At 45.6% G+C, this 15695-nt stretch overlaps 4 protein-coding genes across 4 annotated transcripts; 2 read left to right on the top strand and 2 right to left on the bottom strand.

Annotated features, from left to right (window-relative positions):
* Positions 1–416: 416 nt before the first annotated feature.
* On the top strand, positions 417–1028 carry F5Y00DRAFT_256671 (uncharacterized protein; the record flags this gene model as incomplete). Its single annotated transcript, XM_048010451.1, has 1 exon — positions 417–1028. One exon carries the CDS (start codon positions 417–419, stop codon positions 1026–1028), a length of 612 nt encoding a protein of 203 aa, XP_047870102.1.
* Positions 1029–3673: 2645 nt separating this feature from the next.
* F5Y00DRAFT_2261 (dipeptidyl peptidase IV N-terminal region-domain-containing protein) lies at positions 3674–7179 on the top strand. Its single transcript, XM_048006279.1, has 3 exons — positions 3674–4051; positions 4110–6674; positions 6743–7179. Exons 1-3 carry the CDS (start codon positions 4048–4050, stop codon positions 6916–6918), a joined length of 2745 nt encoding a protein of 914 aa, XP_047870101.1. The 5' UTR covers positions 3674–4047; the 3' UTR covers positions 6919–7179.
* On the bottom strand, positions 7034–7988 carry F5Y00DRAFT_222450 (DUF74-domain-containing protein). The gene is made up of 2 exons (XM_048005723.1): positions 7461–7988; positions 7034–7367 (listed from the first exon to the last, which is right to left on the bottom strand). The coding sequence occupies exons 1-2, from the start codon at positions 7707–7709 to the stop codon at positions 7173–7175; spliced, it is 444 nt and encodes a 147-aa protein (XP_047870100.1). The 5' UTR covers positions 7710–7988; the 3' UTR covers positions 7034–7172.
* A 1037-nt stretch (positions 7989–9025) lies between these two features.
* On the bottom strand, positions 9026–11349 carry F5Y00DRAFT_256668 (Di-copper centre-containing protein; the record flags this gene model as incomplete). The annotated part of the gene is made up of 7 exons (XM_048010450.1): positions 9026–9178; positions 9277–9631; positions 9698–10081; positions 10136–10509; positions 10573–10902; positions 10963–11090; positions 11157–11349. 7 exons carry the CDS (start codon positions 11347–11349, stop codon positions 9026–9028), a joined length of 1917 nt encoding a protein of 638 aa, XP_047870099.1.
* Positions 11350–15695: the final 4346 nt, after the last annotated feature.

Below are 15695 nucleotides of genomic sequence, written 5' to 3'. Positions count from 1 at the left end.
CTTTACTCATGCCTGTCGTTGCGCGAGAGGACGATATTGATTGGTTCATTTTTCTATAATAAAATTGACAGGGGCGATTTAAGATGACCGAATACCCCGTACTATACCTAAACTGGTCTTTTAAAGGATCACATCTGCCAAGATGAATCTCCCCATAGTCAGCGGTACAGTCAAGAGTAATGACATATCGGGTTTTGAGGCTTGGGAACGTGTCGAACCCTTGGCTCTGCCTTATGGGATCCGTCGTTTTGATATAAGGTAGGTACATAGTTCTACATATATAAACTTGTCAGTAAGCTGTAAGATTCTAATCGCATTCCATCCTCGACTTGCGGAACTCTTCAGTTAAACCGAATCTTCAGCTTTAAACAAACCTTCGTTAATTAACAAACGCGTCGGCGTACAACTCATTCAAAATGGTTTCCCAACTCACGCTCGCTTTTCTCGGTCTCGCCTCTACCGCCGCTGCGACGTACAGTCCACTGCAGCTGAGGAACTTGCACAACCTGCGCCAGGAACGTATTGTCGTCGAGGTGCGACAGGCAACTTCGGAAGGGCCCGAATTACCTACCATCACACAAAGCCCCGAGTGTATTTCCGCTTTAGCGCCGCTGGGCTCCGACGTCCCCGATGTCCCATCCGAGCTGCTGTCGTACATGGAGTCGTTCGCAGCCACGGCCGACACCAGCAATCCGACCGTCTTGTGCGAGGCCACCCAGGTACCGCAGTCGTTGTCTTCCCAATACAGCTCGTACGACCAAGCAGCGAGCAGCTGGCTCAGCAAGCACAGCAGCGACCTCCAAGTCGCTGCTACCAAGTGCGGTGATAGCGACGTCCAAGTCAGCCAGGCCGTAGCTTCTATCAGCGCTTTCCTTGGAGAGGGATGTGGTGCTGCAGCTTCAAGTGCAGGCGACGCCAGTTCTGCCATTTCTACAACCGTATCGCCGGGTCTTGCTGCCCGGCCCACTGGTATGGTTGCAGGTGCCATGGCTGCCGCCGGTGCTCTTGGCGTCGCGGTACTCCTATAGTTGGATCCTTGACTGGGATGTTGGACTACCTGAGTCTTTAATGTGGACTTGGGGAGGTATGCATAGGTATACGCTGGAGTTGAAAATGCACTCATGTATATATAAATCAGATAATGTAATACCCAAAATTCGATTCAATTCATTTACAAGTATATTTGCACACTGTGTATTGGATTAGATCTGATTAGATGATAATCCGTCCAGCACGAGTATATAGATGCGGCTCGAAGGAGAGCCGCATCTATCTCGAATCTTAAGACAGACATCATTATACAAGAAATCATTCGTATCACTGCTGCCTCGACACCCCTAATCCGTACGTACGCATAATATGGACTAGACCTTGTCTACCGACAGTATGTTATCATTTAGGTACGTAAGGTACGTAAGGTTGTGATTCCCTAGATTATATAGTAGTGACATCGTTGCTGTATTAGTTGAGATTAGGATTACAAGGATTAGGGTCTAGCTATTGTCTATTATAGATATATGCGTATAGACGCAGGCAGCAACTGCCTCATTGTATGAGTGCCTGAGTCACTGTAGCTACGGGATCTACAATGTAGGTATCCGTCTCCTACAAACGATTTCTATGTTTTGCAATTCAACAAACAACAAATTACACATCAGCAAACCTCACATCAGCAAACTTTACATCAGCAAATCTTAGTCTGGAAAATACGTCGTTTTGGGAAGATACAGCATTCGTCACCATGGCCAAGCTACTAGATTTACCCTATGAACTTTTCCAAATTATCGTGACTCGCGGCAATCTGAAAAGAAGTGATCTCGCGTCCCTTGCTCTCGTCAATAAAAAGCTCTGTTCTGTCTTCAACGGAATACTCTACAAGACCTTTGGAAGCCCGGTAGCTATTGAATTTGCCGTTAAAAATGGCATAATTGGCACTCTTGAAGCTGCTCATTCCTTCGGACTGGACATACACTACGATTACGATCGACCACTACTCCAGGCTTGCGGGGAGGGACATGTTGAAGTTATAAAATGGCTATTAAGCCATGGCTCGTCAGTCGACAACGAACTCCAACCTGGGACTTTTGTCCGGGCGTCTAATTCCCCGTTGTTCACCGCACTCCACTGTGGACGTGAAGATGCTGCCTTGTTGTTACTTAAACTTGGAGCTACTCCTAGATTCACCCTTAACTCCCTCCAGAGGTGGAAAAGTTTATTTGAGCGGTTAAATTACTATTCAGCTCTTCATATAGCGGTTGACAAGGATATGGTGCGTGTGATGGAATTTCTAATTCGCGAGCACGTACAACCCATTGACGAGGAAGGTATCAGTGGGTGTCCAACAGCCTTAGTCTCGTTGATTAAGCGGCGCGATCGTGGTCGTCATCTGAGTACATTCAAGAAGCTAATTGAGCTTGGAGCCAATGTCAACGCCCAAGATTCCAAAGATCAAGTTCCATTCATCCTTGCTCTTAAGCATGGCCAATATGTCTATGCAGAAGCACTACTTGATGCAGGCGCGATGATTAACTGGAGATCCCCGAACCCTAGAGTACCGCACCCCATTCATGCTTGCATTATGGGTTCGGGATTTGACTTCCCTGCAGCGTGCGCCATGATTTCTAGATTAATAGAAGCTGGTGTAGACCTGGAGGAGAGCTATCTAAGGGGACACACTCCCCTAGGAGAGGCTGTGGTGCAAGGGCATCACCAAATGGTATCTCATCTCTTATCATTGGGTGCTCGTGTGGATGGTCAAAATACATCCGGACGTACTCCACTGGATCTTTTCGTCCAACATAGGAGCTATGACCATGCGCAGCATCGGGAAAAAGTATGGGCACTCCTACGTGGTGGTGCTAGGATGGATACACCTTTATTTGATGGAAGGACGTTGCTGGAATGGATCATTAATGAGGATTGGATAGTTGATGAGGTTGATGATAGACCTTCTAGTGCGAAGCTACTCGAAGAACTGTTGACCGAAGCTACCGTGGCAATGCTGAATAAGGAGCATCTGCACGAACTCCTGTTTAAGTTCTTCGAACCGAGTTACTACAGAGAGTGCTTAATACTCACTAAACATGGCGCCGTTTTAAAACGCTACGACCAGGCATATTCTATTGCAAGGGACATGATATCTACTTACGAACACCGGCAGCCACGCAGCGCAAAAAGCCATCTCATATATTTCCGGATGATTGCCCATGCAGGCTTGCCAACAGAAAAGCTTGACGAGTTGATTGCTTATGCTCAAGAAGTAGGAGATGAAGAGAGCAAACGAGTCCTACTCCTTGGAAAAGATGCTTAACTTGACCTTGCCACACGGGGCGAATCTGGTTGGGTTAGGCTGTAAAATGGATGGCATGACCGTTATGGAAAAACCAAAGAAAGGGAGCACACCAACCATAACCAGATATTTAAAGAGCGAGGCGAAGGACACAAAGGGAATTAATTTTTAATTCTTTTCCCAAGTGGTGACGATACATTTTCTCTAGGCTCGCATTCTTGTAGGGGAGACGGAAATAATAAAATCATTCCGCATAAACTGGTGGAGGATTCTAATGATTGAACCAGGTGCTAAGCTTGCGGTATATTATAGTAATTTGAGAAAAAGGAAAGGCTAAGTAAAAGTACACTCCGTTACGCTTATTGCTGGCATCCAAAATAAGTACCCCTATTCCGATTTTAACAAACGGCTATGACAGATATGCAATGAATCATATATCGCTAAATAGGGGTTTCGTACCTAAGTTATTATGGCGCAGGGTGGCTGTGTACCGATACTTTTTACAAAGTACACGTCAATCCGATGTGGGATTAGGAGATGACGCCACATCTTAGGAACATTGATCATTAGTTCGAAATTCGACATCTTTCGTTGAGAGCAACGCGTCTGATCTGTCGGCTTTTTTGTCATTAAGTGGGATTAAAGCGTGTATATACAATAATACCCAGATTCGAATTGGAGTGTCGCGCGGGCCGGCTAAGTTATTTTGGTTCTACGTCACATGGCCTCTCTATTTATCTAAGGAGAAACACGCGACAATGGGTATGCGAATCGAGTCTCCAGACGGATTAGACGATATTCCTTGCTAACTTTCCTGCAGCGTCCCCGAGACCATCGCGCGACTCCCTTTCTTCTGTATCTACGACAAGTTTAGTATTCGAACGACTTAGCGAACGAGAAAAACTCAACGAGAACATTTCCGATTTGGATGACGAGGATCCATTACACGATGACTCTGAGGATGAAGCTGGGGGCTTCTTACCTCCCCTTCCCGAAAGGAGGGCCGTCGGGGTAGATAAGTCTCTAAAGAGGTTCGTCCTTATTATGGCCGGCGTATTTCTTGCTGCTTGGCTAGTTGGTCTATTCACATATTTATCGACCAAATCATATCAGCACTCTTCTCAAAAGGAGCATGATCCAACTGCTACGGCAGCTCGCGGATCTGGCAAGAAAGTCACGTTAGATCAGGTATTAGACGGTTACTGGCGGCCTCAGAGCCATGGAATAAGCTGGATCGCGGGTGCGAACGGAGAAGACGGATTGCTTTTGGAAAAAGGCGCGACTGGGAAGGATTTCCTCGTCGTCGAAGATGTTCGGAGTAAGAATGAAGACCACGCCGCAGGCGGTGGGGAAATAAAATCCGCGCAGACGCTCATGCAACAACCTTGGTTTAAGGCTGGCGATCAACAACTATCACCAGACCAGGTCTGGCCGAGCCCGGATCTAAAGAAAATACTTATCGCCACCCAGACGAAAAGCGTTTGGAGATATTCTTTTACTGGTGTATACTGGATATTCGACGTCGAATCTCAAACTGCTGAGCCCCTAAACCCTCAGGATCCCAACCTCCGAGTGCAACTTGCCCAGTGGAGTCCGAAAAGTGATGCTGTTATATATACAAGTGCGAACAACCTGTATGTACGACGGTTAGAAGGCAAGAACGTTGTGCAGATCACGAAAGATGGTGGACCAGAGTATTTTTACGGTATTCCGGATTGGGTGTACGAAGAAGAGGTCTTCGGTGATAATAGCGCGACGTGGTGGTCTGAAAAGGGAGACTTTGTGGCCTTCTTAAGAACGAACGAAACCCTAGTGCCTGAATATCCAATCCAGTTTTTTATTGATAGGCCGAGTGGTGAGGCACCTCCCGCGGGAGAAGAAAGTTACCCAGAAGTGCAACAGCTGAAATACCCCAAGGCCGGTTCGCCCAACCCATTTGTAGACCTTCTGTTCTACGATATGACCAAAGGCGATGTTTTCTCGGTCGAGATTGAGGGAGGCTTTGCCGCGGATGACTTGTTAATTACTGACATCACGTGGGCTGGAAGCAAGGTCCTTGTGAAGGAGACGAATCGTGTCAGCGACATCATGCGGGTTATTCTAATCGACGTTACTTCTCGAACGGGCAAGACTGTCAGGACGGTCGATGTGGGCAAGTTAGATGGCGGCTGGTTTGAAATATCACATGATACCACATATATCCCAGCGGACCCTTCAAACGGTAGACCTGACGACGGCTACATCGACACTGTTATTAAGGATGATAGGGATCACATGGCATACTTCAGCCCTCTGGACTCCGAAGAGCCTGTCATGTTAACATCGGGGAATTGGGAGGTCGTGGCAGCGCCTTCTGCGGTTGATCTGAAGAATAATCTGGCATATTTTGTTGCTACAAAGGAGTCCTCTATCCAGCGACACATTTATAGTGTTAAGTTTGACGGGTCTCACTTGAAAGAGATGATTGATGTCAGCAAGGAAGGTTATTATGATGTTTCCTTTTCCGCCAAAGCTGGATACGCCCTCGTCACGTATAAGGGACCAAATATACCAACGCAAAAGGTTATGAGCACCCCGGGTAACCCAGAGGTATACGAACACATTATTGAAGAGAACAAGGACTTGGCAGATAAGGCAAAGAAGCACGAGCTGCCATTGCTAGACTACGGTACCATTACTATAGATGATGTCGAGCTCAACTACCTCGAGCGCCGCCCAGCGCACTTCGATCCCAAGAAGAAATACCCCGTGCTCTTCCAACAGTACTCCGGCCCTGGCTCGCAGTCTGTTGACAAGCGTTTCGCTGTTGACTTCCAGTCGTACGTGGCTGCCAACTTGGGATACGTCGTCGTTACGGTTGATGGGCGCGGGACAGGATTCATAGGGCGGAAGGCGCGCGTGATTGTACGAGAGCACCTCGGACAAATAGAGGCTCAGGATCAGATCGCAGCAGCTAAGATCTGGGCTGAAAAGCCATATATAGATGAGTCGCGGGTTGCAATTTGGGGATGGTCATATGGTGGGTTCCAGACGCTCAAGACGCTGGAGCAAGATGCGGGCGCTACATTCAAGTACGGCATGGCGGTGGCGCCGGTAACAGACTGGCGCTTCTACGATAGTATCTACACGGAGCGGTATATGCTCACGCCGCAACAGAACGAGAAGGGCTACGATGGCACTGCCGTCAGCAACGCTACGGCCTTGGCACAGAACGTGCGCTTCCTTATCATGCATGGTGTCGCAGACGATAACGTGCACATGCAAAACACACTCACGTTGTTAGACAAGCTCGACCTGGCTGGTGTTGAAAACTACGATCTACATATGTTCCCGGACAGCAATCATGGTATTTACTTCCATAATGCGAATCGCATCGTTTACGATAGTAAGTCACCCCCCCTCTCTCATTCATACTGTTGTCTATCGAGGACATCGCACGCTAACACGGGGCAGAACTAAACAACTGGCTCATCAACGCATTCAACGGCGAATGGTTGAAGGTCACGGATGCGAAGCCCATACCTAATAAAGCGAAGAGAGACATAGAAATTGTCAAGAAGTCGGGGATCAAAGCCAGCGGCGGGCAGATACTGCCTCTGTCAGGGTTATCCAGGTTGGATTCATTATAGACTGCATTGTATGGCGGCGTCCTGGTGTACATACATCTATTCGGACTTTTATGCTTTTGCATAGAATATATCAACAAATAAATACAATATGAAGCCATATACTCATAATCAATTCTGTGGTATCTAACGGTCATAAACAACCCTTGAGCTTCCAATGTCATCGCAGTTTCAACCCCCCCTTAAAAGCTTATTGCCATCCCACATTCCAACATAACCTTCCCGTCAGCCCACGCAATTTAAAACATGCGTCGAAGTTAATTAACAAGCTGCGGAGGAACCTGTGTACTGGGATCAATTTTCTCGATAACAGCAGCGGTACCATAAGCGCAGCACTGGGCGAAACTAGCCATATCACCCGATTCGAAGCGGAGGCAGATAATAGCATTCCCACCGCGCGCCTTGGTCTCGGCCACGACTCGACTAATTGCATCGTTCCTCGCCGAGTAGAGCTTGACAATTATTAATTAATTATCATGGCGTGTAATAAGAAGGAGATAGGTTTGGTAGACGAGGTAGATAGGTTAGGTTAGGTAGGTACATACCATACTGGTGAACCAGCGCAGCTCGCCGCCGGCTATGCTCTTGATCACCATGCTCATGCTCGCGGCCCAGTTCCGCGACCGGACGGTTAGGCCGTAGACGGTGCCGAGGACTTTGACTACGCGGTACCCCGGCACGTCGAACATGGTGGTTGTGATGACGCCTTCGGTCTCGGTGAAGCAGTGCAGGTCTGAGAGTTGCGGCGGGATGTCGGCGGGGGGGTTGTAGTTGGAGTTGGAGTAGGAATTCATTGTTCTTGAATTTAGGCAGGCCTTATGGTGAATTGATTTAATTGTTGGTATATAATCGAAAATGAAGTTCTTGGACCGGTAAGGGGGTTTTGACTATAGGTCTTTGATATTGTACCCAAGGTATGTTGTAATCGAATAGCGAGAGAAAAGGGGTAATTATTAATACCTATATCTTTAATAGGTGCTTAATTCTTTGCGTTTTCAATTTTCGACTCCCAAAATTTACCGGCGATATGATTTCCTTTATATCCCTTCATCGCCCATCCATACCGTCTCGACATAGATCAGATCTTGTCATGCGCGAAAGGCCTTAGCAGAAGATACTAGCTTGTAATTGGTCAGTTCCCCTTGCGGTTTACTTAAAGCGGTCGTCGTATACATCGTATTCCGCATTGTGGATCCAACTAGGTTATATATTTCGATCGCGCCTATTAGTGAGTGTCTATTGCATGGCAGTGCCACTAAGTGCAGATTCTAATTGTAGCCAAGCCACTACTACGATAGTGCCTTGGACCGTTAGTGTCAGAGAGAACTCTTGATGTATGTAACTATGTCATACGTAGAGTGAATGTTAGAAGTAGCAGCGAAGCTGCTGTATAGTAGCCGTATAGTAATTCATACTAGCTTCATTTATACCCTGACAGAAATGGCTTGATTCTGACCTTGGTGCGGTGTAGTCCGGGGTGTGGCCTCTTGAAAGATAATTTAGTATTATAAGGCTTAGTATTGGAATTCCGGATGCTTAATCATCTTTGTAGGGGGCATTTCAATTATGAGTTTCCTCGTAAGTATATTGCATATTGAGGCTATTCGAACGCATATAATGACCCACTTTTGATAATTATTTGGTGTTTTACTCAAGTTAATGGCCTTGGCGACAGCTATTACCGCCACTAGCCGATACCAAGCCGATATATGTACCTCGCTTGCATCTTCTATTGTGTACAGTATACACCAACATTCATTTAACCTGTCATACGTGCGTACCATAGTATTTCAGACAATAGTTGTAACACTTCCAGGGGGTTACTACGGAGCATCTGAGACAAAATTTTCTTTATTGACTAATCATACTACATAGATGGGAAAGCGACTTGAGCCAATAAGAAGCGTCGAAGGCTGACTGGTCTTTGTTGAGCTGAATGAATGTAGGTAGCTACCTCTTAGTTTGATCTGATCAGAGTAAAGAGTTATTGTGTACCTGATATCTGAAAACTTTCTCTTTCCGCTTGGTCTTAGGAGGTAGAGACTAATTTCTACAATAATATTTCCAAGTCTAATTTGATACCCGCTGACTCAGGGAACTCGACTCCCAATTAAGCCCAGAAGCCCCCGGCTTTCCCTCGGGTTGCGTGCTTGAGATGGGAGTATCCGTGGCCTCTTGACCTGTGGCTTGGATCCACCTTGCGATGATAGACCGAAACTTTGACAAAAGGGTCGTCATTTGGAATCGAAACATCATGACCGTGCTAGCACGTAGATTAGGACCATGTTTGGCATTAAGGGATCTCTAGGTATAGGTAGGTGGGCATATGATACAAATAAAAGGAAAATTGCTCAGACTTACTACTTTGACTCTCCAATGAAGATTCTTCTCCAGATGCTGCGATACGTTTTCAGGATCCGTGATCGAGGGTAAGCTGTGACTACTAGTTGTCGAGGCGACATCCTGCGAGGAAGATACACGAGGGAGCAGCGCGGCGGTGATTGGTATCTGAGCCGTCGACGTTGTTCCCTCAGCAGACTTGGCCCTACAATGTCCGCATCCTGGAGCATCCGGATTTTGGTAAACCGGATTAGTGAACGTGTATACATACCCCACAAGGCTCGGGTGGGTGTAGAGTGGTTCTTTGTACTGGTTTATCTTATCTTCATCACCAATGAAGAAGTATACGGTATATGGGATGCCATCCAAAGCGAATCTAGACGATGGTTAACATGATACTAAATGCAGCCTTTTATAATTGTTTATGTTTGAAAAGCCTTACCTCTTGTACTCAACGTTGACGATGATGTCGGCCGGAGCGTCCTCTACCTCAGGAGAACTGTAGAGCTTTTTCAGCTGATTTTGGATGTCATTGAGATAAAGCTGCTTGTCGAATTTGCCCTCTGGTTTATACTTAGGGAGCCAGGGTTGAAGCTCGGGGTACGAGTAACCCCACTGCGTCCAGTCCCTAATATCGTCAGACGTAAAGTAAGTTCCCTCCGTGTCCTTATGAAAAGGAGTCAGTGGAGTCTTCGGGGTGTCGGTGGATCCTTTCTCAATAGACCAAGTGCCGTTATCTACTAGTTGTTCATCCTGCCTTTCGAACCAGTTGTCTTTGTTATCTACGTTGAGGGCTTGCCAGATAGCAAATTGTCGGTCGACATTGCTGTTTGAAGATGTATTAGTGTCGGGTCTCGCAACGATGGATTGGGAATCCTACCAGTGGTGCATGAAAAAGATCGGGTCGAACGCAGCAACTGGAACTTCCGTCATATGTCCAATGTACTTGTCTGTACCGCCGGTCCAGTTGTGAACATTGTTGTGTACAAACTCCAGGTTCAAGTATGATGCTGCCTCATTAGTCTCACTATATTTTGTTGTGGCGAATTGAGAGAACGAAGTGATGTATTGTGGTAAAAAGAGACGGTATGTCATCTCGGCCAAGGGCAGATTTTCCCCGTTATACCACTTATGGTCGTTGAGCGCCTCGGCCGCCATTTCGTTATTGACTTCTCCATTTATCCACTCGGTGGAAACATTGGGCGACTCAGATTCGAAAGGGGCCCATCTACTGGTACTTTTGGATTTGGAAAACTATGGATAGAATTGGGCGGTTAGTTTGAGATACACATAAACCAAGAACAAAGGCTTGCTTACTGGAATGGAAATCTTTTTGCCCTCTGACGTCTGATCATCCACGTCTCCGACATTATAGGAACCCATTGCTGCTCCACCTGGCATAGTGAACTTGTACATTGGGTTGTCGATTTTGACCGTGGTAGTGCCATCATTCAAGTTAATAACTTCAATCTCAGGGGCTTTGGCGATTATTGGGACATCGTAGACAACCGCGTCCCCTCGCTTCTTTTTCTCTGCCCAATCCCAATAAGGCAATCGGAAGGTAGCAGCTGCGTCACGCCAAACCTTTCGCATATTTTCGGGTAGCTTCTTGATCACTTCGTTCTCCATAACCTCATAGAGGACTTGCTACGATATAACTTAGTTATAATAACCCTCTTAGTTAGAAGGGCCGGCTCTGTGACATACCTCAAATAGGAGCATGTACGGTCGATGCCAGCAAGGGAAGAGAATGCTGTCGTGAGTGCAGTAGCCCTCATCTGGGGTTTGACTCTCGGTATTCTCATCCCATGGTTCGTAAGGGGATCCATGGATACCTAAGAAGCATAAAGTTTAGTTGTGAGGATTCCAAAGGGTGGAATTTCCGACGGGGCGATACTAACCAGCGATCTGGAAGTAGGAGAGTTTCTCTTTAGGATCCTTGTCTTCTAGAAAACGTAGGGCCCAGATGAAAAGGCTGTTCTGAAGGAGGTGCTCCTTAGTCTGTCCTGGGTACCAGCTATCAACCTCTAGGCGGAGGGGTACTGTATCAGGAGTGATGCCGGCCTTGATGCCGGTAATTACGTATTTGCCCATTTCAATCTAAATTATACGGGCGAAGAGGTGGTAACGATGAATGATAAAATAGATTTTAGGTAATTCTTAAATTAGGTAGGATACTCGAAAGATGTGGGTTTCTTTCACTTATATAGGCGGTTCAACAGTGTTAGCAACGATGATCTGTCGACTTCGTTAACCTCCTAGTTCTACCTGCTTTAAAAGCAAGGGGTGCTCATATGGTTCCTTTATAGCTGACTATCCTAATGACGGTGTATGCCGCGAAGTAGTACAAGCCTTCCTGCAGTCTGACATATTAATCACCCTCCACTGCAGTTACATACCCGGGTATATAGTGTATAAGACTCCTAGTAGCCTATGATAATTGCTTATCTCATAAGAAGCTAACATAACACCGTGCTAGTTCTCATCACAATGGAAGCTGAGCTGAGCTTCGAATAATAGAACCAAAAGAAGGGTGGTAACACAAGACGGCGTAGCTCGATGCGGGTGACTTCTACCAATTATAAAGCCAACAAAGGATTTTTACTAGAGAGTGGCGCCAAAATATACGACGAGCTCTTGCATTTTATGGGTTCAATTACGGCGGATGATCATCATATGAACACTGCATCTTTATCAACTAGTGATTATAGGTACTCAGCCCTTGGAATACAAGTATGAAGCCATGTTCTTACTCAGATACTCTAGGTCACCTGGCATGTCAGCAAATGTGTTCCGGCAGCCTTCCGGATAGTCGTCATACACAGAATTATCCAAACCCCTATCTATGGGTAGTCTAAAACTAAATGCGCCTTGGTGTAAACTAGAAACTATTGTAATCGTTATCTTCTAGGTGTTCACTTTGCCTTAGGTAACCATAGATAGATGGTGGTGTCCCAGCTTCCATTAAGGACTGACGTGTATGTGTCGCTATAGATGTATTTCAACTGATGGATGGTTCTTAAAATGCTACGTACCTACCACGTAGGTACCTGATAAGGTTATATCTGTTTCGTAATAACTTAGAACTATGGTGCTCTTCTTAACAATAATCTGTTGGCCTTCACCTAAGATTTTGGCGAATAATCTTCTGCCCATTACCTAGGTAGGTACCTATATACACATCCGAATAATAAATCCTAGGACCGTAGAAAGAAAACTCTAGTAATAGTTCCTTAACCGCGAGCGTTTATATATAGGAGGAACTTTGTAGATGAATCCAGACCATGGTAGCGTAATGTAATATGTCCGAGGACCGTAGAGGTTTTTAAGAAAATAAAAGGAGGGTGAGGGGACGCGACTCATGTTCTCCTTAGATGCCAGTGTTAGTTAGGTTCTGCTTTGTTCCATTGATAGACTATAACGGAGGCCTCCTTAAAGTATAAGGCATACTGTCAGAGGGCTATGATTTAGTAACCAGACCAACGGGAAGTTGTATAGCAACTCATTGTCTTGTCCGTTGTTAGAGCCTTAGGTACATTAGGTACGTTGATGCCTTGAAAACAATACATATAGCACTGTCAGGGTATAGTGGGTCAAGGTGCCCTCGTCAGAGGTTGAAAGGCCAGGCGTTACTAAGTTCAATACAATCACTACTTGGTCTACTACCCTGTACACTCACTCTATGCATGATTCACCTCACTAGGGCATCCAATCCTGACAAGCACAGACTTGTGAGGTTGGACTAGTACCTCACCTACCTGACCTAGGCAACCAGTGTCTCGGGTCTACGTGGGTACCTAACTTATGTTTATGCTTACAGGTATTTAAGACTGCTTGGATCCAAGTTCTTATATTCTTAAATCTTCTGCTGTAGGTCACAACAAATTCATTTACCAACAATCCCATAACATACTTCCTAAAAGACTATCAGTCATACACCGAGACCCAATCAAACGACAATGGCTCCCCTTTCCCCCGCCGCCCGTCCTGCCAGACAAACCTACTATACCTACCAAACCATGTCTCCACCTAAGCCTCGACATGTGCCAGATGAGATTCTACTGATGATCTTTTCGTATTTCAAACTACCACTTCATATCGGGTTTGTACATCCTAAGATGCCAAGAAAGGGCCTTGAGACTTTGAGAGCCCTGATTCGTTGCTCAAAACGGTTCTATCGCATTTCGACGCCTCTCCTATATGAGACAGTACACGTTCGTAATATTTCCGAACGTCACGCACTTATAAGGGCACTCTCGAGGCAACCAGAACTTGGCCGGCTCATTCATAACTTCCTAATAGTTGACGAAACTGATATTCATGGACGCCGAAACTCAATTCACGTCCAGAACATAGCAAAAGATGAGATTGAAAGCCCACAGAGGAAATTTGCCCTACCACCCGTATTAGTGGAAGGAATGTTAGAGAGCCCCAGATATGACTTGGAGGTTGCATTTCTACTTGCATTTTTATCGAACCTGAAATATCTCTTCTTAGATCTACCGACCGGGACCAGCGTATTGGAAATATTTCAATATGCCGTAGGGAAAATCAGGCCTAGGCCTAGGGGACCACTAAAAGCTCCTGTATCAGTTCGACTTCTACCAAGAGGCCACTTCTCGGAACTACGAAATATAATACTGGGCAGTCGTATACTCACGAGAGATCATTATACAAGTCGCACACCACCAAGGACATTCTCAACGCATGGCGATCATGTCGAATGGTCGCGGGAACATGACCAGAGTCAACTATTAATGTTAGCGATACTTAAGCTCCCCAATCTCATGTCGTTTTCCATTAGTCGGCTCTTTTGGAACGAACCGAAGTTATACATCCCCACGGTCAAAGGCCTGCGACACATGGACCTCGATTTGACGTGGCTAAACAGCCGATGTTTAGTACGTTTACTTTCCCGATGCCCTAAGCTCCGTAGCCTTAAACTTGTGTGTCCCAAATACGACCGCATGGCCTATAGGTACAGAGCGAATTTTCCCATTCCAGAGGAAGTGGGTAATTTTGTAAGAGATAGTGTAGATTTTTGCCTTGAGACACTCATTATTGAAATACCTATGCATCCATATCGGGCCTCATACACATATACGAGCATACTTGGACCACTTGGAAAGCTTAGAAATCCAAGGAGGCTCCATATTAATCTCAGAATAGGCGATCAATATAATTTGAACAGCCTCGATGAATGGCTGTTAGATTCGATAGAATCTATCCGTATCACCGACCAACGAGAATACCCTAGATATACTTTCTACGTACATGAGAAATTCATCCATATGATCTCGAGAGGGACAAAGCCCAACCTCCGAGAAGTACAGATTGATCATTTAAAATGGTCCCAGGTCAATGCACATTACCTTAGAAATGTTGGACGACCTGGCTGGACTGTTCGGTATGGACTACATGGATCAGTATATGCCAAACTTCGACAGCGAATAAATCCGTGGCCTGCGATACTTGAGGTGGTTTAACGCCATTAAACGGGGTAGACGAGAGCTCTATGGGTATTCCGCCTGTTTCCTGGACTTAATATGGTCATAGAAATCCATATTAGGTATATGAAGACCACCAGAACTCTCTCTATTGGGACTTTATCCAAAGGAGAGGCTGTGTAAGGTACTATTAGAGCTTGTGCCAACCAACCTTCGCTCATATGACTATTTGTCATTTTAGATGTATTTCACTACACTGAACCATAGAGTAGGCAGCAGAATGTCTTGTATTAGACTCATAAATATATGATGAGATTGCCAACTATCTGGATGCTTCATCGCCTTAATATCACCCCTCCTCCGGGGCGCTTGTATTTCATTCCACTGCCTCATTATCGCTCGGGTTCGCTGAATACGCCGTGAGTTATATATGTTGCTATTACACTAACCTCAGTCCACACCCCTTTCTTATGTCTAAGGTAGTATCACTATATACTAGCGCCTCGTGTCAGCTTTTGATCTACTCTCCTATTCTATTACGAAGTGAATATAGCGAAGCTATCAGGTAGATATGAACTCACTACATATTATCCCAACATTAGCCTGGTACGAAGGCCTAAAATTAAACTCACTCTTTATCAATGACATACGAAAGTTAGGTTGAATCACTTACATCTGGATATTGGCAACTTTCCATTCAGTTAAATGAGTCCCTAATACAGCTAAAGGTGCTACTACGTGGTACATGACGCAAGAGTCCCCATTATCCCAATTATGTCATATAATCAAGTCCGTGGAGTATTACGATGAGTACGGTGAGTAGTTAAGGGCAATGATTGCTTAGGAATTGTACCTTTCGAAGGCTCTCTTTTAGTTATTTATAAAAAGCCCGCCTCCAGGATTATCATACCAACTCTCTTAAAGGCCAGTCTAACATAAATTAGCCAACGCCAAGCAATAATATCGACAAATCATTAGGAGTCTAGGCGAAAG

This window comes from Daldinia vernicosa (assembly GCF_022497035.1).
Source record: "Daldinia vernicosa strain CBS 139.73 unplaced genomic scaffold F5Y00scaffold_1, whole genome shotgun sequence".
NCBI classification, from domain to species: Eukaryota; Fungi; Ascomycota; class Sordariomycetes; order Xylariales; family Hypoxylaceae; genus Daldinia; species Daldinia vernicosa.
The sequence above is the reverse complement of the archived record's forward strand: the minus strand, read 5'-3'. Positions and strand labels throughout refer to the sequence as shown.

Bases quoted from the DNA above. Each gene is read 5' to 3' on its own strand.
- F5Y00DRAFT_2261 (XM_048006279.1), top strand. The intron at 6,675-6,742 runs GTAAGTCACCCC...AACACGGGGCAG, and splicing joins GAATCGCATCGTTTACGATA to AACTAAACAACTGGCTCATC.
- F5Y00DRAFT_222450 (XM_048005723.1), bottom strand. From the start codon at position 7,709: ATGAATTCCTACTCCAACTCCAACTACAACCCCCCCGCCGACATCCCG. The intron at 7,368-7,460 runs GTATGTACCTAC...ATAATTGTCAAG, and splicing joins TGCGCTGGTTCACCAGTATG to CTCTACTCGGCGAGGAACGA.